The sequence below is a fragment of the Salminus brasiliensis genome, chromosome 15 (genome assembly GCF_030463535.1).
Source record: "Salminus brasiliensis chromosome 15, fSalBra1.hap2, whole genome shotgun sequence".
NCBI classification, from domain to species: Eukaryota; Metazoa; Chordata; class Actinopteri; order Characiformes; family Bryconidae; genus Salminus; species Salminus brasiliensis.
The window spans coordinates 20,673,426-20,700,230 of NC_132892.1; the positions used below are offsets into that span (position 1 = coordinate 20,673,426).

Here is a 26,805-nt window from a genome sequence, read left to right on the forward strand (position 1 = left end):
AAATGGAGATGCTTTTCATTTTCTTTGTGTGCAAAGAAAATAAATCATATCTACTCATAGCCAATCATATCTACTCTAGTGACACGTTTTGCATATTTTCAAATGAAAGTGGCCTCATTTATGTAACACTAAAATTATTAACCTAGATAAGATATGAGTGATTTTTTTTTTGTTTATTGAGTTGGTCCAAAACTTGATCCATAATCCCCCCAAGTTTGTAAGCGACAAATGTGTTTCTGCAAGAGTGGAAAGCATAAAAAAGCAGAAGAACACTTTTGGATTTGGCTTAAATAATAATATTTATTTTATTATTGCATGTGACTACCCTTTTCAACACAAATAAAATGTATATTCAACTAAGATATTTTAAATGATCTCTTAATAGCAATATAGCATCACAACGAACAGTATATGACATTTGTACAATGGAAGACACAGCATGTTCAATCAGACCTTGCAAATATTATATATATATATATATATATATATATATATATATATATATATATATAGGATCAACCATTTGATACTTAGAAAGTAATATATATCTTGAAGAACACTGTTGAATTTTAGGTTAAAGCAAAAAAGAAGAGTTTGAAAAGTTGGCAGAAAGAAATGTACAAACAGCATTAACAGCATATAGTCGATCTCTCTGCAAAATCTCTCAACAATATATATTAACAGAGTCTTTATACATTTGGTTCCTCTTTGTAAACTAATTTGCTTTGTGTGTAAATATTGCATATAAAGAGGTTTTATATGGATGGTACCTAAAAGCAGGATCTCCCCCTTAGAATCAGGTAGTTGCTTTTTTACAGAGTTGCTTAATAAAGTGCCTTTAGGTCATGTGTCATGTGTCTTTTTTTTGTTTTTGGCCTATAAGAAAGGAAGAATCTATGATATGGGCAAATATCTGTATTAGTGCTCTGATTGGAGGGTTTTTGGCTTTTCTTAACGCTTTTCTCACAGGTGTCATTTTTTAGTTGTTTTTTGATTGTTTGTTTACTTTGCTTTGCCGTTTCCTTCAGAGATTATGTCTTAATCCCTTTCAGCCGGAAGAGACCTGCTAAAGTTGCTCCTCCCCCTGCTAAAAATGCTCCTCTAATAATAGCTTTGTACACAGTTCGCAAAATTAGAGAGGGGGGAAAAAAAAACACTAAGTGGGGAAAATAAGCCTGGCTGTTTTGGTGCAGTTATTAATCTCTGCCTCCCTAGGTTGTTTACTCTGCCCTCTTGCACATCAGAAGTGGGTTACGTGCTCTACATTCAAATGTGTCATGTGTTACAATCTAGAGTTGCTGCTGGCAGCGGCACCGTGGCATCACAGTTATCGTTGTGGCCGGCGCCAGCCGCAGTCAGCAACTGGCGAACCTGCTGTGAAGTGCCTGTGTTGCTGCCCACCACTAAACTCCGTCTCCTTGCCATTCGCCCCACCACTGACATCGGTGTCAACGGTATGGATAAGGGTAATCAAAAACACAAGAAGCGGAGGTATATACGGAAGCGGGCGGCTTGGGTGCAGACAGTAGGAGTGAATCTGGGCGCCTATACAGAGCTACTCCAAGCTGCTTATAGCATTATAACACATTATACTGTATAGAACTCTATAGAATTGGTCATAAAAATAATATCTACTTCTTTCTTAAATCATTGTGAGGGTAGGCATTCATTGTTATGTGCAATAACCACATATATTCTAGTGGTACGTTTTGCATATTCTCATCTTAAGTGGCCTCTATCATATAGGAACTCATTAGACGGTGTGAAATAAATGAAAGATTCTATAAAAAATATAAACTAGATATGATTATTTAATAGTTACTCTCTTTTCATATAATCTAGGTCCAAATAAGTACAGTTTTCAGTAAATCCTAGAGCTGTTTAGATAATAAGGCTTTGGATTGGTCATGTAAGAACACTGAAATTAAGAAGAAGAAAGAAAGATTGGTAAATCTGCATTATCTCTGAATTGTGTACATCGTAATAGACTGTATTTTCCTGAGGTAGGACTTGTAGCAGTTTCTTGGGTCACTGTTGTTAATCAACAAAATGTTGTAAAGTCTCACCGCAACTTCGTACTAGGTATAAATAAATAGAACATTAAATATGTACCTTTTCAGGATCTACTGTAAGTAAATATTACAGATTCTGGGCTTGGTTTTACGGCTAAAAGAGTGAGGAGGTGGGGGTGGCTGTTGTCCAATTACTACCCAGAAGTCAACCAAATATAATTAAGGTGTTAACAACAACACCACCAAAAAAAGAGAAAAAAAATAAACAGAACTATACAACGTACATGAGACAACTTTGTGACTGTCGTCACCTATGAAGCAGCAATTCGCAGTTCCTGTAGGACAGAGCGGGTCGTGCAGTCCCTGCTTATGGAGGTGTCCATGTTTAAAGTGGCCAGCCTGGAATAGAATCACGACTTGAGCCCTCGGGAACTCAGGCAAAGGGTGAGGGATCGCAGGTTAGAGTTCAGTTCATTTACAGCAGCATAGTTCAGCCGCAGCAGCAGTGGCAGCGGCGGCTGTGTCTGGTCACGGGTTTCCGTCACCACTTCCCGTAGTCGCAGGGTACAGTCTGAGGAGGAAGAAAATCAGTCGGAGAAGATCAATCTGAGGGAGAGAGAAAAGACAGAGAGAGGATGGTTAAAAGATGGATTCCTTCCTTAAATCTTACAGAGGTCTCTACGGTCTCCAACAAATTCATCGTCACTGCCATGCAAAATGGCAAATTCACACATTCTCTACGACACTAGCTAACAGACACTTGTGCTGGCCAACATCCCTTAAGAGCGATGAGGACATCTACCCACCCGGAGAATCTATCGAAAACTATAGGGTAGAATTTTGAAGCATTTCTATTGGTCCGTTCATCATAAAAATTCTGAATGCATGTAAAGAACAACTGCCAGATTCCCATTATGTCAAATATGTGGAACATTTTCATGACGGCGGCAAAACATATGTATGTCTACTGGGAACGTACTAGAACTAGGGTGAGTAATACTGGTCCCGGAGGCCCGGATTCCTGGCTCATTTGGTTTGCTAGTTCTTATTCTGGAGCAGTGTAAAGCCAGCTGGCAACATCAGGGAGATGATGTTTGTTGGGGAATGTTGGGTCACAGTGCCATGACCTTAATATTGCGTTTACATGTTAGCATTGCACAAGAAACCTCATGGTGGTCAGTATTGACATGGTGATGGTATTGCTGAAACAGAAGATGTGGTTTTGTGTTGTATATAAACAGGCACACCTGCAGAGAATTTCAACTTTTGGTTGGAAAAAGTTGAAAAAACATTTGGAATTATTATTTGTAGGTGCTCCATTGACCCCATGGTCAACTGAAAGACTATAGAGACACATCAATAGACCTAGAGGTCACAGTTTAAGAACAACTCATTGCAAACTCTAAGGTACTGTAGGTCTACACTGGAGTATCTTTCCATGTGTGGCTGTACATCTAGGTTTGAACCTTGGCCTTTTGTACTTGTTTGTGCTGCTTGATTTGCATCTGGGCCTCAGTGAGCGGGGAGGTCTCTAGAAGCTCAGTTTTCCCATCTCATTTAACCCCCCTCCCCTCACTCATCCCAGGCCTCATGCTGTTGCTCGCCTTCTCCCTTACTCAAACATTACTAAATCATGACCTGAAGGCTTAATCCCACAAAGCCATTATAGTTGGCACTCATACGCAATACCATATCAGCAGCACCTTACTGAGCCTACTGGCAGCTTCTCCTAGGAACAGGCAGTGTATGGCAGGGCTTAACCCTTCACAGTCACATTTAAGCCCCACTCAGATCAAATAGGGGGGTGATGGGCTTGCAGCAGCCTTGACCAGCTCCTGTCTACCACAGATGGACTAATCCCAATATAATTCTATTATAATCCTGCTGGAATTACAGTCCCCGACTAAAGGAATGGAGGGAAATCTTCAGCTCCAGCTAGGGGGTCATAGGCTTGAGCGGTGGTCCCGCAGGGCAGTAATTACATAATCTGACAAATGAAGAGTAAAATGACTGCACAGACCCTCGGGCAAACCCTGTCACTTTACTGGCTGAAGCAGACTAGAAGAGATATCTGCATCCAGGCTGCAATGGACGCATCCAGACCTTGCAGGCAGTGCGCAAAAGAGGACAATCCATCATCCGTACTTACGCAATGAATCATCGGCTTTGCTCTCTGAGTTCTGACTATTTATATTTACCCTCATTTTTATTAACTTCCTCTTTATGACTTTTCTTGAACGGGGCCATTTAGTTCTATGGTCAGTGTTTGCAGACTGTGTTCTTGTTCTCTGCCACCAGCCTGCGAATGTCCCCTTCATAACAGGTCTGCGAGAGCACCTGACGCAGCATGTTTGGGGGCCATTTTGGTTCATGTGTCCTCGCACAGCAGCCTAGACATTAATCCACAGTCCTGGGAGAAGGAGCGGGGCATTGTAATGCTGTTTGCTCTGAAGTGTTTTGTTGGCCTTAAAGAGGCACAGAAAGCTGGTTCGCGTCCCGCAGGACAAGTGTTCTCCTTCGCGAAAAACTGCTGATGGTTCAGAACGGAGGAAAACAGGGCTAAGAACTATATGGAGATCTTTAGTTAACCCCAGCCCATGACCCTGGTTCTCAAGTGCGTTCTTGTTTCTGAGAATGGACGTCCACAGGCTTAGTTCAAGGGCAAAGAAGTTAATGGTCCATTGGTGGGAGAGAGGAGAAGAACAGTAGAAAGAGAGAGAGGCCTGGTACCCCAAACTCTGCCGTGACCTTTAATGAGAGGGGTGGATTTCCCAGACTTGTCCAAGTCAATTATGCATATAAAGTCACCTGGACATTTCTAATAAGCAGTATTGCAGTTACTTTGTATTTGCTAAGTAATTCCCAAACTTCCATTCCCCTTCCCCGACTCCTCCCACACAGCTCCATGTTGGTCCTCATCAGCTATTCACCTCTCTCCATCTATAATTAGTTTGGTTGTGTACAGGGCTCCAACACTGATCACAGTATACTCTAAGCCCACATACTGTACCTTAACAAGAGGTTTCCTTCACAATACCCTGTGTTTATTGCCCCCAGTCTATGCTGACAACCCAGTGTAGGAATAATTATATACTGCGCATTCCAGGAATCCCAAATCTGTCTGGAATCGAATAAGTTGAGCACTCACTAACTTGTAAACACCTTTACAAAAAAAAAAAAACACCCAGCATTATGTGTGCTTTCCAAGCTGTGTGGACTTGGGACTGCCTATTCATTGTTTCTTTTGAAATCAAAGGTATTAAAAAGAGTTTGTCCTCATTTTGTTGGAGTAACTGTCTCTACTGTCCAGGGAATCCTTACAAATTCCTGGCATCATGTTTATCTGCTAGTGTCATATTCTATTGGCAGCAATTCTCTACAGGGACTAGACAAGCTCTATGTGCTTATTGCATATGTCACACATGCAATGGGCGCAGTTTAAAAGTAGCTGAATGCATTCATTAGTGGGGGTGTCCACAAACATATGGACATACAGCGTATTACTGAAATTGACACAGAATTTTTCAAAACACCAAATCACATCCCACCAATTTTGCACAAGTCATCACAAAGGGCATCAAAATGACCCTGCACCACTTCTACGACCACATCAGCACCACCACTACTGTACAGAAAACCACTGTGCTAGAAGAGGCTTACAAGCTGACTCTGCCTCCCTGTTCTCTTTCATTTAGAGCATGACATTTAGCGATAGCCTGCTAAGCGTGCTAGCAAGAAATGCTGCAGGCTCTGGGCTTTAGCGAGGGAAGCACTGGAGAATTGGAAGAGAAGGCAGTCACGCCACGATGCACCAACACATGTGTAGCACAAAGTGGCATCTTTGCTAATATGAGTCCTATTGAAAAAAAAATTCTCTTAGAACAAGAGAGCATCTGGGTCCTCCAGGAAAGGTTCGAGACTCAGGAGGAACGGAAAATCGAGTCCTAATCCTTGTTTTATGTGGTAGTAACAAGCCCCAAAGCCAAAAAACATCTGATTACGGATGTAAATATCGCCCTTCCTTCTCGTATTAGCTCTGAGGTCCATTCAGGGACAGGTTTGTTTTGAACCTGCAAGAGCTGGATCATGTATGTGTGTGTAAATGCCCCTCATCCGTCTCGAAGCAAGCCGCTGAACAATGTCTAATCCCCCTCCCTCCCACCGATGTAATCTCCTTCTCTTACCCCGAGCTAAATGTGGGTAACGTTGACGGTGTAGCCACGGTTATCTCAGGCAGGAACATCCCGGCCTAGTTTAGCCTGTGGGGCTCTGCGGGTGGGAAGCTGAATGTCCAAACACTTTTTCAGTAAGTATTTTTGGGGATATTCGATCGTTAGACCGTGGGCTACCAGGTTCTATTTAATACTAAGCAAGTAGTAACAGTAGTAATAGCAAGACTCTGTTAAGAGTTTTCGTTGCCACTGTCGTAATTGGCTTCCTCAATAGAGGCCTGGACCTGGATCTGTTGTGAAAAGCGCTATATAAATAAATGTGAAATGCAAGGCCTGTAGGTTCTACACATTCAACAGGTTCTCAACTGGATGTCATTATTCTGTATATATATATATATATATATATATATATATATATATATATATATATATATATATATATATATATATACACCCACTACTAAACTACTTTTACAAAAGCCTCAAAATTGTAATCATGCAGCTATAAAAAGCTTAAGTGACTAAGCAGAAATATTTTGTCCCCCAAAAATCCATTTAAACTGGAGAGAGTCCACATGCCCAGCATGACTGGAAACTCTGACACATGCGCTAGCCAATAGCAGCCACAGCTAAGCTAGCCCCCCCCCCATCCCACCATTCCCGAATGTCAGTCAGTCCCACAGCCAGACAGCGCTAATGGAAATGAATGGAGCTAAGACAACAACAATGAGAGGGAGGTAAGGAGGGAAGTGTGTGAGGGAAAGCAAGGGAGGAGGGAATAAAAGTGTGGGAGGGAAAGGCAAGGAAAGTGAAAGAGAGCGCACGAGAGAGAGAGAGAGAAAGAGAGAGAGAGAGAGAGAGAGAGAGAGAGAGAGAGAGAGAGAGAGAGAGAGCGAACATGCAGGTAAACAACAGGTCAGAATGGGCTTAGTGGGATAGGGGGAGGTGCATGTTTTTGAGAGAGAGAGAGCGAAACAGAGTGCGCAACAGAGAAGGGGTGGTACGGCTCTTAGGCCAGGAGTGAGAGAGTGCCTTGCTGAAACCTGATCACCTCCATCAAAACACCCTCACTGGCTACAGTTGTGTTTGCGCTTATGGCCGCAAGAAATTCAAAACTCCAGCTCTATTAGACACATTGACAGCACTTGACCCTGCTGCACCATCCTCACCCTTTCTGCAGCCTTCCCAACCTCCGCATTTAAACCATCCGTGGCAGTAAACACACACAGACACACTCACTAGTGATTAACGCAGTGAGAACACACCCAGAGTGTTGGGCAGCCACCTCAGTGCATGAAGAGCAATTGAGGGGTTAGGTGCCTCGCTCAAGGGCACCTCAGCTGTGGATGCCAGCGTGCTTCTGGTCCCAAGCCCACGAAGTACACAAGTCACTCAGATTCATCTAAGATTCCTACAACTCTACCTCTCTCACTCTCTCCCTCTATCTCTAAGGGACGAGCACTAGCCCCTGTCCTGGGGCCGGAGCAGATGGCATGCTGTCATTAGTGTATTGTCTGTGCTGCTGCCGTGCCTGATAACGGGCTCGCAGTGAGTGCAGCGGCAGGTGCACTCACATACACCCCTCCCTGGCCCAGCCATCTGCCACACACACACACACAGGCCATCTCAAGGAGGCCCAAGATCCCTGAAAAAGGGAGTGAGCAAGCAGGAGAGTGCTTACAAGAGAGAGAGCAAGCGAGACCAACCAACCTCCTATTCACTCCTTTAGGCCTTTGAGCCAAGTCTAAAAAACCTGATATCAACAGACTCTCTCTCTTTCTCTCTCTCTCGCTCGCTCGCTCACTCACTCACTCTCTCTCACCCCACTGGTTTCACTTCTTGGTTGTAAACAAGGATCAGCCTTTCATTCCTTGCTCTGCATTGGTAAATAACACGCATATGATACGAAGCTAAATCAAGGGCGAAAGGTCGTCCACTTTATATCAAGTGATCTTAATGGTGGTAGAGTTGAAGGAGGCGTAGAAAGGCCTGGAAAGCCAAGCTTTGGCACAAACAGGGCGGGTGATTAAAGTGCGGCAAGATTTTTTTTATAGACGGTATAAGAAGTTAATATCGCATGAACAGCTCAAAATATCAATTTATGGTTATTTTTTTTTATTTTTATTTTACATATGAGCTCTCAAAGTCATCAGAGAATTTGTCTCGCCTCATAAGTATGTGATTCTGTGGTAATGATTTTCCAGCGCTTGTTCCCTCCCCCCCCCGGTCACAGTGATTCAGGGCAAAACAGCTCTCGGAATTCCATAATCCAGCAGTCATACACTGACGGGCAGACGATAAATGTCTAAGCCTGCTGAGGGGTTTGTATGTGTTGTGTTTGAGTGTGTATCGAGAAGAACTTGTCCCTCAAAACTCAACATTTTCGCCTTTTCATCCCATAGAACACACTGATAAACCCCTTATCAGCCCCCTTATCTAAAATCCCAGAAAACATCGGCACAGGCTGAGAATTCAGAGAGTGGGCGCTTTGATCCTGACAAAGCTGAGGGTCACTGCCGGCTTGTTACTCAACTAGGACCTTTGCAGCTGACGGCACGGGAGAAAGTCGTGTTTGCCCTTCCCCTTTTTCCGAATCTTGCTCCTCCTGACGCTCACTTTGTTGTTTTCAACCTGGATCTACGCTGGAGAACAAACGCCTGCCTGCCTGATTCCTGCCATTCCTGACAAATGCACTTGACGTGCTTTGATTCAAAAATCAACAAAGTCAGGCCTTGCCAGCGCACTGTCTGGAATGTGCGCAAGAGAACAAGACGTCTGCCAAAGGAAAAGGCAGAAAAGAAGAACGAGAGAAAGCTTACGGGAGAGAAAAGGAAAAAGAAAGCAAGGGTAAAGGAGGGGGGGGGGGGGGGGCTCATCCCTGAGGAAGGTGCTAATAAAAACAAGCGAGTATTTGCTTCTCCCAGCAACCTTTACTCAGTCAGGCATTCCAAGCGTGAAACCTCATCAGTACCTGACTACGACCCATAAACAAACCGCTGGCCTGTTTTTTTCCCCTCCAATGGCCGCACATGCCTCTCGCACGGGCCCTCCCTCCTCGTTCACCAGGACTACCCGTGAACATGGCTGCACATGCCTATTTAAGAGATGAAGCACAAACACAGTAGGCCCCCTGCCTTCCCCCTCCCGCCTCATTCCTTTTCCACTTCTCTCCGGCTGGGCTGTTAAAACTCCTTCGGTGTCAACAAGGCCAAATTTGAAGCCTGCCAGCCATGGTCAGCTTTTTAGCTGCAATAGGGCTAATTCTGGACACACAAGTTCCACCACCAACTGACATGTTATAATATGGACACAAGGGAGGATGGAAACGATTTGAAGTACGTGCTGCAGTGCATGGCACGCTGTGCTGTGTGTGAGTGTGTGAATGTGTTCGAGTGTGAGCCACATTCAAAAAAAGCAGCGATCACAGGGAAAGGCCCAAGGCACTTACATTATCCAACCCAGCATAATGTTAAAGCATGCAGGAGCACTGCATTGCACACACCCACAGATCATTCAAAGTAGGCAAATTATCTCACGCGGTTCTCCTGCTGATTTCAGAGGAAGGCGCGGACAGATTTAAAGGAAAATCCCCTGTTTTTTCCCATTTTTATCCAAACTGGAGAACATTGTCGAGTCAGGGCTGTTCACAGTGGTGAAATGAACCAGACATCTGAAGTGTTTATTGCCTCTAAATTCTCTCAAATTAATACAACAATGGTTATAAACACACTACCTTGTGCTTGAGATGCTGTTTTGAGAATATATTAGGGGTGCAGAGATATATGCAGGGTGCTAAAAGACAAAAAAACGTCTCCAAATGAACCTTTTTTCAGATTAACCACAACTTTACGCATACAAACACCACATAACTTGAGTCTGGACCTTGAATGGACCAGTGGAAATTCCTTCAAACCTATTTACATCGATTTCCTTTGAAAGTTAAGCAGGTGTTTTCGTCTCCTGTAAAGCTGTAAATTGGAAGATATACGATTTTTTGCGTGCCAGCGTCGATCTACAACCCCACAAGATGTATCGGTTCGCTGTGTGGTTTTGGAAAGTAAATATACGTGGCTGTATTTGTGTTGTAGACATTGTGAACCCTGGCTCTTATCACCACCATTGTACAGGAATTTGAGTGGGTAACTTCCTCTGGAATGGAGCATTTAAACAAAGCCACTCTGAAGGATTTTGTTTACAACTTAATTATGCAAAAATTTCAAAAAGTTGGTGAACTGCCCCTTTCAAGCCTATACAGACATGTAGGCATCAGAAGAAAGACATTCAGGAAAAGGTTATGAGCAGTTATAACGCCCACAATTGTGCCTGCTGTTATCAAATATGCTACAGGCACAGTACTGAATGGGCTTCTACAGAAAAGAGCCTGATGTCAGCTGAAATAGTGTGGCGAAGAGAAGATAAACGCATGCATTCTTTTCTAATGGAGCAGCTCCACAACCTGGCCAGCTCACAAAACCCAAACAGCTCTGCTCACGTGAGCTCGAGCCTCCAAAACAAGCCCCACTTTCCCTGCGTCTAAGAATAGCGCTTTTCAATAATTCAATAACGGTCGTAATGTCTCCGCGCAAAAGCCATAAAACGCTACGACAAATGAACAGTGTGTGTGTGTATGTGTGTGTGTGTGTGTGTGCGCAAACGGTCGATCTGTTCAATTTGGTTAGACAGCGAGTGAGAAAAACACGCACGGGCCACTCTATCCTGCAGTGTCATACTTCCTACGCACTCCGGTTGTTTACCACTGCGCAGCCCCTGAGCTCAGCTCGTCACGTTTGTCACGTTTCCGATTCCTCGGAATTCCTCTGAATGAAAAACGCAGTCTTCTCCTCGTCAACAAGGACTTCTCGACCCGCAGAAACGCAGCGAAACGCAGCGAAACGCAAACATTACGCATTATGTGCGTAACGAATTACATAACGCAGCCGAGTTCACTTCCCAGTGGTGCTGGCGGATTAATTGCGTTCATGTGCATTCATGAGTATACGACCATCCAGTGTTTTCAACCGGATCTACTTTTTCCAGCAGCTAGAAGTGTTCAATCCATAAAACTAAATAGAGCACCAAAAAAGTAAGAAATAATGAATGAATTTAGTAAATAAATACCTTCACTTCTAGTGCAAACCTGCTGTCCATATTTGCATATTCATTTGCATAAGTATTGCATATGACATATGATGACAGTATAATCTCAATCTCCCATTTCCTTCATAACATGAGGTATGCTAATGAGCTGCACCTCCAAAAAAAATGAGTGTAAAAAAGAATAATCCTTATAGGATTCTTCTCTTCCTCATAAGGAGACAACACCAACGCCAACACCATCCTCAGCTGCTTCTTGATGGACTCGTGACACCGACACACGCTGCATCACCTCTTAACCCGAACCCGAAGACATTATCAGGTGGGCAGAACTACTCACCTTTTACAGTGGTCACCGTCTCCTTGAATCCCAGGGACGCGTATGGACTGGTGTGCAATCCGTTGATTCCTCCTTTGCAGCAACTGACCGTCTTGAAGCCCATCACACTGTCACAGTTTCTCAGCTCTCTGTTCTCCATCAGGTTTAAGGCGATATAGTTCAGACCGTTCTGGTACCCAGCTGAGGTCTCTCTGCACATGGGGCTGCCATACTCCTCGTCGGAACCCTCGCTGCTCCGGACCGAGACGTTCTCCACGGAGGCGGAGCTGTGCCGCTTGGAGCTGTGGGCGAAGGATGGAAACACAGGCGTGACAGTGGTGGTGGAGGAGAAGGTCTCCGAGCTGTGCCGCCTCCGACCGTGAGGGTCCGCCCGGATCACCTTGGCCCCTCCGTCGGGGTCCACAGAGGTGCTGGGCAGCAGGAACGCCCCGATACTTGCCATGCCTTTGTCACCTAGGGTAAGCCTCTTTACCCTGCTAGCAGGGCTAACAGCAACACCTTCCCTGTTCTCAGACATGAAAGCTGGAGAAATGCGCGTGTCGTCGAACTTCATCTCAGCATAGTCATCTTTACCTGTGCCAGGCGGGCACGGAGAGCCTCTCGGCTCACCAGGGAAATACGCGCCCTCCTCAGATGGGCACGGGCAGTTGGTGAGTTCGGGGATCTCGTGCAGGGGGCTAGCGAGGATCTCCCCTGATTTTGGGGAGTGCGAGTTGAGGTCAAGGTTCATGTAGTCAGACAGGGGAGATCTCCGTCTCATGCTGCTGAGGCTGGGAGAGGAACCCTGGCTCTCCACCGACCCCAAGGGCAAGGAGTACCGGGCACTGTCACCAAAGTCTATGTTGATGTACTCTCCCGGGCTTTTCGGTTCACAGGGGACGGGATGCTCGTTCATGCTCGGGAGCATCCTCAGGGTGTCCAGAGATAACCTGTTGGGCCTGTTGACTCGCCCTCTGTGCGACAGGCCGTCACTGCGGCCGTGCCTGAGTGGGGGCAGGGTGGAGGGGCTGGGCAACAAAGGCCCAGGATTTGCTGGAGACATGGTATAGTAGTTTGACTCATCAGTTGGCCTATGGCTCTGTGGGCTCATTAAAACATACTGGTCATCTTCTCTTTTAGGACCCTGGTGTTTGTTGGAGCGGGAGCTCAAGGAAGGAGAAGGCCGCTGCGCTGGTTCACACCCGCTGAGGAAATAATCAGGTGGCGTGGGCGAGACGTATGGATCAACAGGTGACATGTTCATATACTCTCCGTTTGCCACTCTGCCATCTGAGCTCTCCAGCGAGGACTTGGAACCAGACCACATCCTCATGTAGCCACTGTCCTCCATGGAACTGCCACTGGGGGAGTTGGTTGTGCCTCGGCAGCCTGTGGCCTGAGAGTGAGACCTGGGGTTAATGATCTGTTTGGGTGCTGAGACGCTCATGGGGCTCATGGGCATGTAAGGGTCATTTTTGCTGCCTTGTGGTGCCACACCTGGTGTCATGGGCATGTAGCCATCATTGCCTAGGTTACTGCTGGAGCTCCTGCTGGAGCCAATTTCAATGTCCCCGTAATCCTCAGGGTAGGAGACCTTTGGAGAGGCAGAATGGGTGCTCTGCCCAGAATGGCTGTTGGTGTACACAGCCCTCATCAACATATATTCATCAAGTGATGCTGATGACTGCTGTGAGGGGGCCCTGGGTTGCCGCGGCGTCGTGAGGGAGTACGTCCTCTTCCTATACGACTTCTCCCAGTCCGGCTTCTCTCTGCTGGATTCCTGGATCTTATTCAGAGAGTGGCTAGACGGATTGTCCATCATCATATAACCACAAAGCTCACTGCCTTCGCGGGAAGGGGGCGTGCCTGAGAAGGATGAGGGAGTATTACTACGGTTCGATGGGTTGTACCTCGCATCTCCAGGGCTGGATCCGTAATCGTCACATGACAGAAAGCCGGTGTCACTGGGCGATCCTGAGACAGAGCCACTGCAGCTGGAGGGTTTGTGTACCGTTGAGGAGGTGGAGCCGTTCATGCTAGAAGAGGAGAGACTCAGTGGGCTTACAGCAGATGGAGGTGAATGAGAGACCGGCATAGACATGGACATGGATCTGCTGTGATGCAAAAGCGATGCTTCGGACGTCCGACAGCCGACTGAAACCGTGTTGGACCTGCTCATGTGGGTTCGGCTGGCCATGCTAGGGCTTCCGTTCTCTGATATCGACATGGACACCGGCCGTGCCATGGTGCCCTCGCCCTCACTGGCTGTGCGTATCCTACAGGAAGCAAACTTGGTGACGGGAGATGTGGCCGCCACGCTGTCCGTCCTTGACCGTCTTACTAAGCCTGTCTGACTTGGGGGCAGATTGTTTAGGTTCCGCCGGATGGGCACGGATATGGGGTTGGAGCCCGAAGACTGGCTTTTGCTGCGTGGCCTGAACTCAGACAGCTCTTTCATGGCTTTCATGGCCTCTAAAATGGTCTCGTGAATGTTTTGCGCCACCACGGAGTCATCAGCCTGCATCCAAAGCTCCCCAGGTCCCGTGGAGGCAGACCTGCCCACCTCAATGAAGAAGAAGCTGTCCGAGTGGCCACATCGCCTGATGTTCATCAGCTGCAGGCTGACAGAGGCCACCTCGGAGTTAAGTTTCACAAAGCTGATCGAGCGGCTAGACAAACACAGCCTGTAAACCCCAGTGATGTTCCTGGTGTGCCCCAGTCCCTTCGACTTCAGGTTCACTTGCCATACCTCTTTGTAGGCGGCACTGGCCGGCGTGATCATACCATAGTTGCCCTCGTCAAAGCCCACCAGAGAGGATGCAGAACTGGACACTGCGCTGTCATACACTTTGCCCTCGCTCATCAGGTCGGTCAGGACCCTGTACCAGCTCTCCTGCTCCTGCTCGTTCTCGGCAGCGACGGCAAAGTACTCGTCCTTGGTGTAGAGGGCTATCAGGTATCTGTGCTTCGCGTCGGCGCGCTTGTTTATGCTCAAACACGAGTCCAGAGATATCACCCTCTTGGCTGCTGCCTTATTCCTCCACTTCTTCTCGCTCTCGTAGTACTCTAGCCGAGCTGGGGACCCGTCCCCCTGCTCCTTCAGCACGAAAAACCTCCGGTGCCCGTGCTTCTGTTTCTTGAGGTATCCGCTCTTCTTGACGTGGTTTGAGTTCATGCTGACATTTGATAACGACGTCCCTCCCGTTAGCGGCGGGCTCGCCATCCTAGGGGTTGGAGGGAAGAAGAAAAAAAAAAAAACACCCAAACAAACACTAATCAGACTGGCTGCAAGTCGACTTCCCCGCGCGGCTGAGAAAATCCCATCAGCTTGATCAGTTGGGTAGGAGTTGTGCTCGGTGCTCGGCTCTCTCTCTCTCTCTCTCCGCCAAAAAGTTCACCGCAGAATAGCTCCTCTCTCGGAATGACTGAACTAAAGAGGAAAAACAACATGTGACGTTACACACACACACATCCCAGCTTTGGCCAGTAGAGAAAATACACAGTCATATAAGGCGGTGCGTCCGCCGAGGCGGGGAGGAGGAGGAGGAGGGGGGCGTGCCTGTCAATCTGACCCAGCGAGAGGTGCTCATTGGATTCATTGGTCGAGCGTGAAGATTTACGTTTGGATGAGCCAATAGGCGCCCGGGGCTCTTGGCCAATCCCTCCACCCCCTTCTCTGAACACACACTGCTCGCGCGCGCTCTCTCTCTCCCTCCCCTAATCCCAAACACAGCGCGAGGATGACACACTTACTGTACATACGCAGTTTGAGGCAGTGATGCATTTCTTCGTCAGACTACCTAATGTCCATTTTTAAAAACCTTGAATATAAGACCCTACGGGCTGTTCTCGGAACCATTTTTTTTGGTTCCGTGGGACATTTATAGCTACTCATCAACTTAAACGTCATATTTAAGATGTAGCTAGCTAGCTGACTGCCCTGCGCCTGCTTGCCTCATCAGCAGCCAGCGAGCTAATGGCAGATAATATGGTTTGGAGCTGCTGTGTTAAATTAGCCAGCTGCCGTTAGCGTTTGAGCTAAAAGCGAGCTCAAAAGCGTGGACTTTTGGACACGTCGACACTTTAAAGAGGTGAGGAGTACACGTCGTAACGAAATATTGATGCAGCAGGGAGGCAAACACACGTTTTGTCAAGGTGTTCAGCTTTAGTCAGAGACCGTCTCAACTTGTAAACAACGTTGCGTGGTTACGTAACGCGTGTGACGTTCAGCCCCCGTCGCTCGCGTGTCCCTGTGGCGTTGTGGAGAATGGAGGTGGTGGGTTGTTTTTGTTTCCCACCCGTTTTCCGACAAGCACCCGCCTTCTGCGCGAGGGTTGACTGGTATTCCGTCTCCGATTGGTCAGGAGCGTCTCGCCTCCTGCACGGGGATTGGCTAGAAGCGCGTACACACAAGCAGGCCGACCTATCAGCTGGGCTGTGTCGGAATACGGGTGGCGCCAGTATCAACAGTGCCTGCGGCGTTTCCGCCTGCGCCTGTGTATTTGCATGTCAGCGCTGTGCCATTGATAACAAGTGCAGTTAAAGTCATTAAGATAAAAATACGTGGGTGTTCTTTCTCGTGTTTTCCTTCAGAGCAGGAAATGTTTTGTACAGCTTTATTTACGCCATTCTAACTCACATTTTAATAGCCTACGTGGAAAGTGGAAATACTTAGCTATTATACCCAGTTTATAAACAACATCTTTTTTCAACAGGGGTTCATTCATTATATAATATACAATTTATGTGTAGTATATATATATATATATATATATATATATATATATATATATATATATATATATATGAGGTCTGTTTTTCCTGATATTATTTTTTAATAATACATGAGAACCCAAAATGCCGCCCCCGTCTGGCCATTCCCAGCCATGGCATTAGGCCCAAATGGACTCGCTGAACTGGAGCTTGAAAACAACCTTTGCCTGGCAGGAGTGCAGCCTGTTATCATTACAGCAGGACAGTCCAGCTGTTCGGTGCCTAAACTTGGTGGATGTGACTCTTTCTACACGTGAAAAAGTTAGTGATTGCAGTTGTTGCCTTTCATGGAGCAATTTTAAGAGTGATGATGATGTTGATGAAGCTACAATTAGTATCCCGGACTCCTAATATAAAGGGATTTTGGCTCTTAACAGAACTGGAAACCTTGATACTGTGTAGAACCTTTAAAAAGGCCCATATACCAGTTTTCCACCCAACGTTTTTCATTGGTGAAGCCAATTTTAGTTTGAGTTTGATGGTTTAGCTCGTCCTCCAGCATGATCAACTTGACCAGGACGGTCAGCAAGTATGGACCAAGCTGCTGGTTCTGCTGATTGACCAGCTTAGCTCAGTTGGATTGGGTAGCTGGTCTATCAGCATGGTCTGTTTTCCCCTCAATGACCAGCTTTTCAACCAACTTAACCATCACAGACCAGCTTAGGTCATCTGAAACCAACTGTCAGCAAAAGGCGGCCTTGATCGGGCATTCCCTGAAAAAGGTTTTGGTTCTTTATTAAGGAGTGTGTTACATTAACATGATTACTAACACTGTTTAGGTGTAGAGAACATTTTAATCAGGCAAAGAACCTTTTTTAGCATCCTTTGTTTCTTTGACTTGTCATAGGTCTACATAGAACCATTGCCTTTGGTAAAGAACCACTGAACTACCCTTTATTAAAGGGTTTACAAGATGAAGTCAATTGTAAATTATTGGAAAAGTCAAGCTACCGCTTCATTTTTACTTCCTGTAAAACGCAGTATGGGCCCTATTTTAGTGAACTTTAGGCGAGCCGCTATTGTACTGCTATTGTACTGACGGGTAAAGCACGCCTTGCGCGGCTCAAAACACAAAAGGCATGTACTAAGTCTCTTAATTAATCATGGGAGTGTTTTGGGCGTAACGCGAAATAAACCAATCAGCGTGTCACTTGCCATTCCCTTTAAGAGCCAGGTGCGTCTGACGTTGACGGATTGTTATGTCAGTGGTGCAAAGGGGGTGTACGCACGTTGGGCACCCGCCTGTGTTGACAACTCAATGCCAAGATAGCAATGACCGTCTGACTGTTGACGTCTGTTAAGCCAGGTGTGGACTAGAGGAGTATAAAGCCCCCAGCATTGAGTTGTGGGGCACTGGAAGAATGTGAGCCATCTAATACTTTTGGGGTGAGTTGAGGGAGTTGCTGATAAAGTTGGGTGGCGATCGCCCAACACCCTGACCTCACTAAATGATCGCTCTTGTCACTGAATGCAATGGAATCCTAACAGCAATGCTCCAAAATCTAGTAGAAAGCCTTTCCTGAACAATAGAGACAGTCACTCCAACAAAAGCAGGATCAGCTCTTTTTTAATACTCTTGATATTGGAGGAAACAGTGAACAAGCAGGTGTCCCAATACTTTTGTCCATACTTCTGTTCATATAAAAGGCCATTGTTGCTGACAAGTGATTTCTGCAGTCAGCTCCCAGCGCTCTGCTTCTTGACCACCTTGTTTTTGACGTGCCGAGGGCTTTGTTGTTCACTTAAGTTGTTTATTGTTTTTCTCTTAAGTCAACCGTATTAAAGAGCCACGGTATTCACCTCAGGCGTTTCTCACTCACACTGTGTTTGTGTGCAAGCTGGACATTCACCGTCTGTTGGCTGTTATCTGATCTGGAGATCGTATAATCTGATGATGTTTAGATTGGTGCAGAAATCATTGTATTGCCCCAAGAATCCACCGATAATCCACACTGGCACCAGGGCCCGAGAGCATCCCAACTGTAGCCTACTGCCGGATTTGGCCCCCTAAAGAAGATTAGCGTACTCAAACAAAAGCACTGATCTGGCTAGGCGAGATTTGGGGAGGCACAAACCCCCTTCTCTGAAATGAGCAGCTGTCTATTGTGGTATTAATACCCACCTCACGCTCGCTCACACACACACACACGCGTACACAGATTAAATAAGACACAGAGCGGGGTGGCTCGGCTGTAGACCCTGATGTTGTTTTTGATCCTGCGTGTTATTCAGACATCTGCCTGTTGTATCTGTTTGTGCCCCCATCGAGTGTTTTTTAAATCAAAGGGGGCTTAGGCCACACAACAGCATGTGTTAGCGTCAGCGTAAGGCGTCACTAATCTTATACAATGGCGAAAATAGCAAATAGGGCCCACCGGTGACGGCTTAGTCACAATACAGCTACTCAGGCAGGGCACAGTAGGCCCCGCTTTGGCTGTGCTAAGCTAATATGGGCTAACACACACACACACACACACACACACACACACACACACACTGTATCATGGGCGAATGTGTGACGTGGTTTGCATACCATGATTCCCTCAAACAAAGGGGTCAAAGAGCCAGGTCAAAAAAAAAAACAAGTACCATATGTGGAACATTTAGGTATAAATTACACACTTAAAAATGGGGTTCTTCAAGGGTTCTTTAGTAAAGGCAGTGGTTCTATATAGAAGCATAGCAACTCAAGGAACTATATGAATGCATAAACAGTTCTTCACCTGGTTGAACAGTGTGTTATATCTATGATGTAGAACATCTTGTACCTGGTTCTGTAAAGAACGTTTTTTGAGTGCACAAAAGAAATACTGGTGTAAATGGGAACGTTACACATTAAAAAGGGGGGTTCTCTAAAGGCTCTTCATAAACAAAACCAGGACAAGTCAAGGAACCATTTGAATGGTTCTTCAACTATTTCAGTCGGTTCTACTCTGCGATGCAGACCATCTTGTATGTGGTTCTTTAAAGAATCTTTATTTTTTGAAGTGTACAAAAGAAATATCCACATACAGATATGAATGAGAACATTACACAGATAGAACGTAGGTTCTTCAAGGGTTCTTTAGTATCTTTAGTAAAGGCAGTGTTTCTAAGAATCACTTGAATGCTTTAACAGCTTTAACAGTTCTCTGCCTGGATTATTGGTATTTTCTAGGACGTAGAACATCATTTTTATGGTTCTCTAAAGCAGTTATTTTTTGAGTGTACAGTAGAAATATTAACATAAAGATGTAAAGGAGAACATTACACACTTAAAAAGGCAGTTCTTTAAAGACTCTTCCGAGACAAAACCATGACAATTTAATAACAGTTACTGGTTAAATTGATTCTACTCCATGATGTGGACTGTGGTTCTTTTAAAAACCTTGAAAAAGGGTTCCACTGTTGTTGGGAATGTGAAAAACCTTGAAGAACTATATATAGAAGCAGTTTTGCTAAGAGTGAGAGTGACCAGACATGATGACTGCTTTGGTTTGGTGAGCCCTATAGTGGCAGCTGTGGGGCTGAACTGCAGGACCTCTCCGGGCACTCTCTGACCCATCTTTTACACAACAGCACACAAATAGCCCCAGCGCTGACTCCTGAAAAAAAAAAAAAAAAAGGCCCCAGACCACACAAATGTGGAGGAGGAAGACAATGACAGCCAGAAAGAGCTGGAAGTAGTTGGTGAAGCCTCAGTCGTGACCTACCTGCAGTACCAGTCAAAAGTTGGTTATCCTATTCCACAGAATCTCATCACTGTTAAAAGTATAAGATCCTTGAAGGACTTTTGGAGGTTCTTCAGTTCAAAACTGTGGAGGAACCTCATAAGGTGGAACTGCATTCTGGGCACCCCCTGCCCGATTTTTGCCGTAAAAAAAGGCCAAGGGACAAGGATCGGGTAGCGACAGCGCTGAGTCCGTGGTGGTGGTGGTGTTGCTGCCCTCGCCTGCTAACTCAACCTCCCTATTCCCAGCTGTCTAGCAAGCTAACGCTAGCACTTAGTTTGCATGTTTAGCCAGCGTAGATATGGCGGCAGGTGGGTTTCTTTGAGTAGCCTGCCTTCACTGTCTGGACATCTGCCTCAAAACAAGAGCCAGCGGCATCAACCAGTGTTAAGACATCCTGGGCCTTTTGGCATAGCTTGGCATTACATATATATTATGTTAGCGGAGCAGGTGTCTGGCTAGCTAGCTAACGTAAGTTAATCTACACGTTAGCTCTTTATGATATCGTGATCATCACGATCACCGGTCGCTACTGGCTACCCGATCAGTGAATGGGATGCTGTGCTTTGTTCTAGTCAACTGTCATGGCGGACCAGTTTAATGAGTCACTATTGCCCCCCTGAGCCTTTTAATCGTCACACTATCGTAAGAACCCACGATGCGTTTGTACAGCAGGGCTGTGCAGAGTGTTAGCCAGGTGTTTGCATTTGCATACTTGCGTTGAGTATGTTTCTGGTCTTAAGGGCTCAGCATACTTCTTGCATAGACGGCGTCCGCTTTCGTCGCTTCGGCGTACCATGTGACATAATTGCAGAGAAAACGACGAACCACAGACGTAGATGACTGTTATTATTTTTTATTTATTTTTTTCAGGATTATTCCTGTATGAATTTGTTTGTTGTTGTTTTTTTAACTCATGTTCATATTGTCTTGGTACAGGTTCCATGCTAAACCAGCTTGTGCATGAGACCAACAGGCATCCATAAATAGAACACTGTGCAACAGAGACATCAAAGCAGGACAGGAGACAGGACATACACTGCCCATCCAGAGTTTGGGACACTGAGAAGGACAGTTGCGTCTGTTACTTTTCGGTTGTGTAAGAAAATCACCTGCCACTGCTGTCCTCTCTCACATATTAAAAAGCTGGTGAGTGCCAACATCGCAACAAGGGGACATAATGGGTGGGCTTTGGCATTATTCCCAAGGTCGCACATTTGCTAAAGTTGTTCCTTCAGTTTGAAGTTTTTTTCAAGGAAACACCTTAAAATTTTATCATCTATTAAAAGCATTTTAAAACGTGGAGTGGAGGACAGGGTGTACAGCTCTGAAAAGCTAATAGGGAACATGCAAAATTTCTTTCTAAAGCTAGAGAGACCTTCAAAAGTAAAGCTCCAGCTGCAGGGGAACATTATGTGAACCACTTGATGCAAAAGCCTATTCCCTCGTTCGAATGGTAAGATGGATTCTAGCTCGAGTCGCCTGAGGGCACCCATAACACATTTAGATTGAAACTTGAGGAAAGGTTAGGCTGCATCCCAATTGCGTACTTCACACTTATACCATAAGATACAGACTATACACTAACCTTAATAGTGTGGGTTAGCTAAGCATGGGCTAGAGGGGTGTAAAGCCCCCCAGTAATGGGCTTTAGAGCAGTGAAGCAGTGTTCTCTGGAATGATGGTTGGTACTCCATCAAATACTTTTGGGATAAGTTGGGGAGTTAGGGATGAGTTGGGGTGGTGATCATCCAACATCCTGACCTCACTAACGCTCTTGCCGCTGAATGCAATCAAATCCTCACAGCAATGCTTTAAAATCTAGTAAAAAGCCTTCTTCCCTGGACAGTAGAGACAGTTACTCAAACTAAAACAGGATAGACTCTTTTTAATATCCTTGATTTCAGAAGAAACAATGAATGAGCAGGTGTCCAAATATTTTTGTCTTTATAGTGTATTGCAAATTAACAAAATATCAAAGATTAATTTATGAAAACTAAAGTTTCAGGAATACCCTCATTCTAATTAAATATCCCCACCATTAGATCAGGAGACAAAATAAGGGGGGTTGAGGCTTCTTCAGATGTACACTATTTTATTGATCTGCCTTACTGGTCATTTAGTTCCCTAACTACACCCAGGCTAGATGCACTTAATGGGCAAAGGTATTGGGACACCTGCCCATTCATTGTTTGTAAAATCAAGGGTATTAAAAATGGCTACATCCTGCTTTTGATTTCAGAGCACTGCTGCAAGGATTTGTTTGCATTCAGTGACAAGAATGTTAGGGTTGTCAGGATGTTGAATAATCACCAACTCCCCAGCTCATCCCGAAAGTATTGCATGGAGCACAATCATTCCAGACAACACAGTCTCACTGCTCCACAGCTCAATGATAATACTTCTCTACATGGACTAGATAAGCAGTCTGTGTGTGTGTGTGCATTTGCACATCTGTGTCAGCAATGAGCTTAATGTAGCTGAATGCACTCATCTGAAGGGGTGTCCACAAACATTTGGACATATATTGTATGTACTATATGTACTATTTGTTTTTGAGACCAAAACCTAAAATCACCCTGATAACAGTATTCAGAGCAGATCTAAGGGCTTAACACTCACTGACCAACAACTTGGCTGTCAGTCAACATCCACTGACCCCAGCTGTAAAGCCGCATTGTCCTGCATGAGTGTTGGATTTTGCTGTTGTAAGTGTCCTCACCCAAAGGCTTAAAGTACTTAAAGTAGCTAGCACATGGCAGCCAGAGGTGAGGAAAGCCTCGTTTACCTCATGTGGAGGCCAGCTTAAAGGTTAAAGAGGTTTTCCAGCATCTACTTGATGAAAGGTGCGTCGCTGTGAGCTGCCAGACTGAGGTGCTAATCATCAGCCCTCAAGGATTCCCAGTCATTGAACTCATCAGGAGACTGTAGCTTCCTGGAAGATCTGGACAAAAGTGGACAGAAGTACATCACAATGAGTAGGAGCACCAATTTTGAAGACTGATGCCTCTGTCCTTACCTGGACAAAAGCATTGGGACACCCACACGTTCATTTTTTAAAATATATATATATAATAATAATTATTATTATTATTATTATTATTATTATTATTAAAAAATAGTCTAGCCTGCTTTTGTTGGAGTAATTGTCTCTAGTGCCCAGAGAAGAAATCCTTGGGGCAGTGGTGGCTCAGCGGTTAGAGCGCCGGGCTGTCGATAACAGGGTTGTGGGTTCGATTCCCGGGCTTGGCAAGCTGCCACTGTTGGGGCCCTTGAGCAAGGCCCTTTACCCTCTCTGCTCCCTGGGTGCTGGAGTTGGCTGCCCACCACTCTGGGTGTGTGTGTTCACTACCACAGATGGGTTAAATGCGGAGGACACATTTCTCTGTACAGAGACAAATATGCACACCTTTACCTTTTAACTAGAATTTGAAGCATTGCTGTGAGGATTTGATTGTATTTAGTAACAAGAGAGTCAGGAGGAGGTTAGGATGCTGGATGATCACCACCTCTCCCCATCCTAAAAGTATTGGATGGAGCTCCACCATCATTCCAGAGAACACAGTTCCACTGCTCCACAGCTCAATGCTAAGGGGCTTATATAAGGTTCATGTGTATCTAAACCAGCTCCAGAAAGTCCTAGTCTATTAGCAATGCTTCTCTACAGGGACTAGACAAGCTGTGTGTGTGTGCATTTGCACATCTGTGTCAGCAATGGCTGCAACTTAGTAGCTGAATGCATTTTTTTCAGAAAGGGCGTAACATTTAACATCTGACCTTAACTGGACATAATCTGTAAAGCACAACAGATTTATAGATATGTAGAAAGGCAGGCCACACTTAGGCCCACTCAACAGATCTACACTAATCTAGTCTGGGTACAGAGCTTGGTCCTACTTTGAGAGTTTCCATAACAACAGTCTATAGTTTAGGATCTATTGACTAAAAAGGGGATTACCTAAATGGGTTAGTTTCCACTTGAGCTGATACAGATCTACGGATTTGTGTAACCCAGCAAACAGGACCTCCGAAACACTGACTGAATGAATAGGTTTACTTTTACTTAGTGCTTAGGGACCGGAAATCAGCTGGATTGTTTAATGGTGGACTAAAATTGGGGAAACTGTGGCAAAAGGTTTGCGTTTTCTGTTCATTACAGTTTAGTATTTAATAATGTGCTCCATTTTATTACTCAATTTAAATAATTTTTTTTTAAAAAGTCCAGCTTTTGTCATTTAAACAACCCCCTTAAAACTAGGGGGGGTTCCCACTCTTCAAGGGTTCCTTATGCATAGGTCTTATATAGAACCAAACTTACAGGCTTAAATGGTTCTTCTTCAAGATGAAGACAGAACTGAGAAGTTGGGAGGACATGTCCCACGTCTTAAATGTCATCTACACCATTAAAAGGGGTTTTAGGGGTCTTTAGTAAATGCAGAGGTTCTACACAGAAGCACAGATTTAAGAGTTTTATTGTCATATGCACAGCAGAAACAGACAGTTACGCTGTACAATGAAATTCTTACTTTGCTGTCCCTCCATTCACCAATAGATAAAGATAACAAAAAAGAAATTAACAAATAATAATAAAAAATATATATATACAAAGTAAATAAAGTATAATAATATAAGTTGAAGTAAATACAATTAAAGTAAACTTTCCTTTTTACAATTAAAAAAATGAAAATAAAAGTTACATGTGCTTGAAGAGCAGCAGCTATAAAGTGCAGGTTGCAAGTGAGAAATGTAAACAATAGTGTGCAAAGTAGCAATGTAAACAGTGTTCTGACTGCAGCAGTACAGTGAGTGTAAGGTGCAGTTCAAATCAGATTAGAGTTTAAAACCAGTTCAGATAGGAAGGGTTGGAGAGGTAGTGCGTGAGGTGTTCACAAGCCTGATGGCCTGTGAGTAGAAACTGTTTGTGAGTCTTGTGGTCCTGGACTTCACACTCCTGTAGCGTCTGCCTGAAGGTAAAAGTGTGAAGAGTGTGTGCTGGGGGTGTGTACTGTCCCTGATTATGTTGTGGGCTCTCCTGGTGACTCTGTTATGGTAGATGTTCTGCAGTCCATCCTGAGATGGACTGTGCGGTTTTGATCACACGCTGGAGAGCCTTTCTGTCCTGGGCAGTAGAGTTTCCATACCAGACGATGATGGAGCTGGTAAGAACACTCTCAATCATACTCCTGTAGAAGGTGCTGAGAATTTTGGCTGGCATGCCAAATTTTCTCAGCCTTCTCAGAAAGTACAGTCTCTGCTGGGACTTCCTGATGATGATCTGAGTGTTGTGGGACCAGCTGAGATCCTCACTGATGTGAATGCCAAGGAATTTGAAGGTTTTCACCCTCTCCACCTCAGTCTCCCCTATGTACAGGGGTGTGTGCAGCTCTCGCTTCCTCCTTGGATCGACAATCATTTCCGTGGTCTTGTCTGCATTCAAGGAAAGATTGTTGTCATGACACCAGGCCACCAGCTCAGCCACCTCCTTCCTGTACGCTGTTTCTTCCCCACCAGTGATCAGTCCAATGACTGTAGTGTCATCAGCAAATTTGATGATGCTGGTGTTGTTCTGGGAGGCCACACAGTCGTATGTGAAGAGCGTGTACAGAAGGGGGCTCAGCACACAGCCTTGAGGGACCCCTGTGCTTACTGTTCTTGTGCTGGATGTGCGGCTGCCCACTCTGACTGACTGGGGTCTGTCTTTTAGAAAATTCAGCACCCAGTTGCAGAGGGCTGGTGTCAGTCCGAGGATGAGGAGCTTTTCTGAAAGTCTGTGTGGGATGACCGTGTTGAATGCTGAACTGTAATCAATAAAGAGCATTCTGACATATGTGTCCTTGCCCTCCAGGTGTGTGAGGGCTTTGTGAAGAGCAGCGTTGACTGCGTCGTCTGTGGACCGGTTCCGACGGTACGCGAACTGTAGAGGGTCTATAGTGTTGGGGATGGTCTTCTGGATGTGAGTCATGACTATCCTCTCAAAGCACTTCATCACGATTGAAGTAAGTGCAACAGGGCGATAGTCATTTAGGCAAATCAAATCAAATCAAATTTAGGCAGCTCAAAGAAAAGCAGTTTGCATGTTTACATGGTTGTTCTTTGCGAAAACTCTTGTTTACGGTTCTTTAACCGTAAAAAAAAGGGTTCCCATATTCTTACAAGCTGAGAAACAATGCTAGTGTATAAAAACGGACCACGGTATGTTAGCTAGGCTACTAACTAGCGCTACTATAACAGTAGTAGCAGCCATCTTGAAGCCTGAGTTCATACTTTTGTCCACTTTAACGGAGAACAAAGGCAACTTGGGCATCATACACTCGCCACAACGGCTCTGTACCAGCTTATTTTACTTGTTAGCTAGCGCCACATTGGCCTCAGGCCGCCACAGCCATGGCTCAACGACTGTGTGAGGGGGAAAATACATACATCCTTAATCTAGTTCATATAGCCATTAATTTCTCATTTTGAGACTGTCGTAAGGCTATTATAAGACTGTTTATCTTACTGGTAGAGGCACTGAATGGACAAAAGTATTGGGACACCTGTTTATTTCTTGTTTCTTCCTAAATCATGAGCATAAAAAAAAGTTTATCCTGCTTTTGTTGGAGTAACGGTCACTACTGTCCAGGGAAGAAGGCTTTCTACTAGATTTTGGAGAATTTTTTAATAAGGATTTGATTAATGCTCTTGCACTAATGCAGCTGAATGCAGTGAGGTCAGGATGTTGGATG

At 45.2% G+C, this 26,805-nt stretch overlaps 1 protein-coding gene and 1 long non-coding RNA gene across 3 annotated transcripts; one reads left to right on the plus strand and one right to left on the minus strand.

The window, feature by feature from the left end:
* Positions 1-279: 279 nt before the first annotated feature.
* On the minus strand, positions 280-15,044 carry irs2a (insulin receptor substrate 2a). The gene is made up of 2 exons (XM_072657346.1): positions 11,619-15,044; positions 280-2,618 (listed from the first exon to the last, which is right to left on the minus strand). The coding sequence occupies exons 1-2, from the start codon at positions 14,818-14,820 to the stop codon at positions 2,614-2,616; spliced, it is 3,207 nt and encodes a 1,068-aa protein (XP_072513447.1). The 5' UTR covers positions 14,821-15,044; the 3' UTR covers positions 280-2,613.
* Positions 15,045-15,407: 363 nt separating this feature from the next.
* On the plus strand, positions 15,408-25,995 carry LOC140535824 (uncharacterized). 2 transcript variants are annotated; one of them, XR_011977553.1, is made up of 3 exons: positions 15,408-15,688; positions 21,020-21,229; positions 25,926-25,995. It is a non-coding gene; the product is annotated as an uncharacterized lncRNA (long non-coding RNA). The 2 variants fall into 2 exon arrangements; XR_011977552.1 differs by lacking the exon at positions 25,926-25,995 and having other exon boundaries at positions 21,020-21,251.
* Positions 25,996-26,805: the final 810 nt, after the last annotated feature.

Coding starts and splice junctions, on each gene's coding strand:
- irs2a (XM_072657346.1), bottom strand. CDS start 14,820: ATGGCGAGCCCGCCGCTAACGGGAGGGACGTCGTTATCAAATGTCAGC.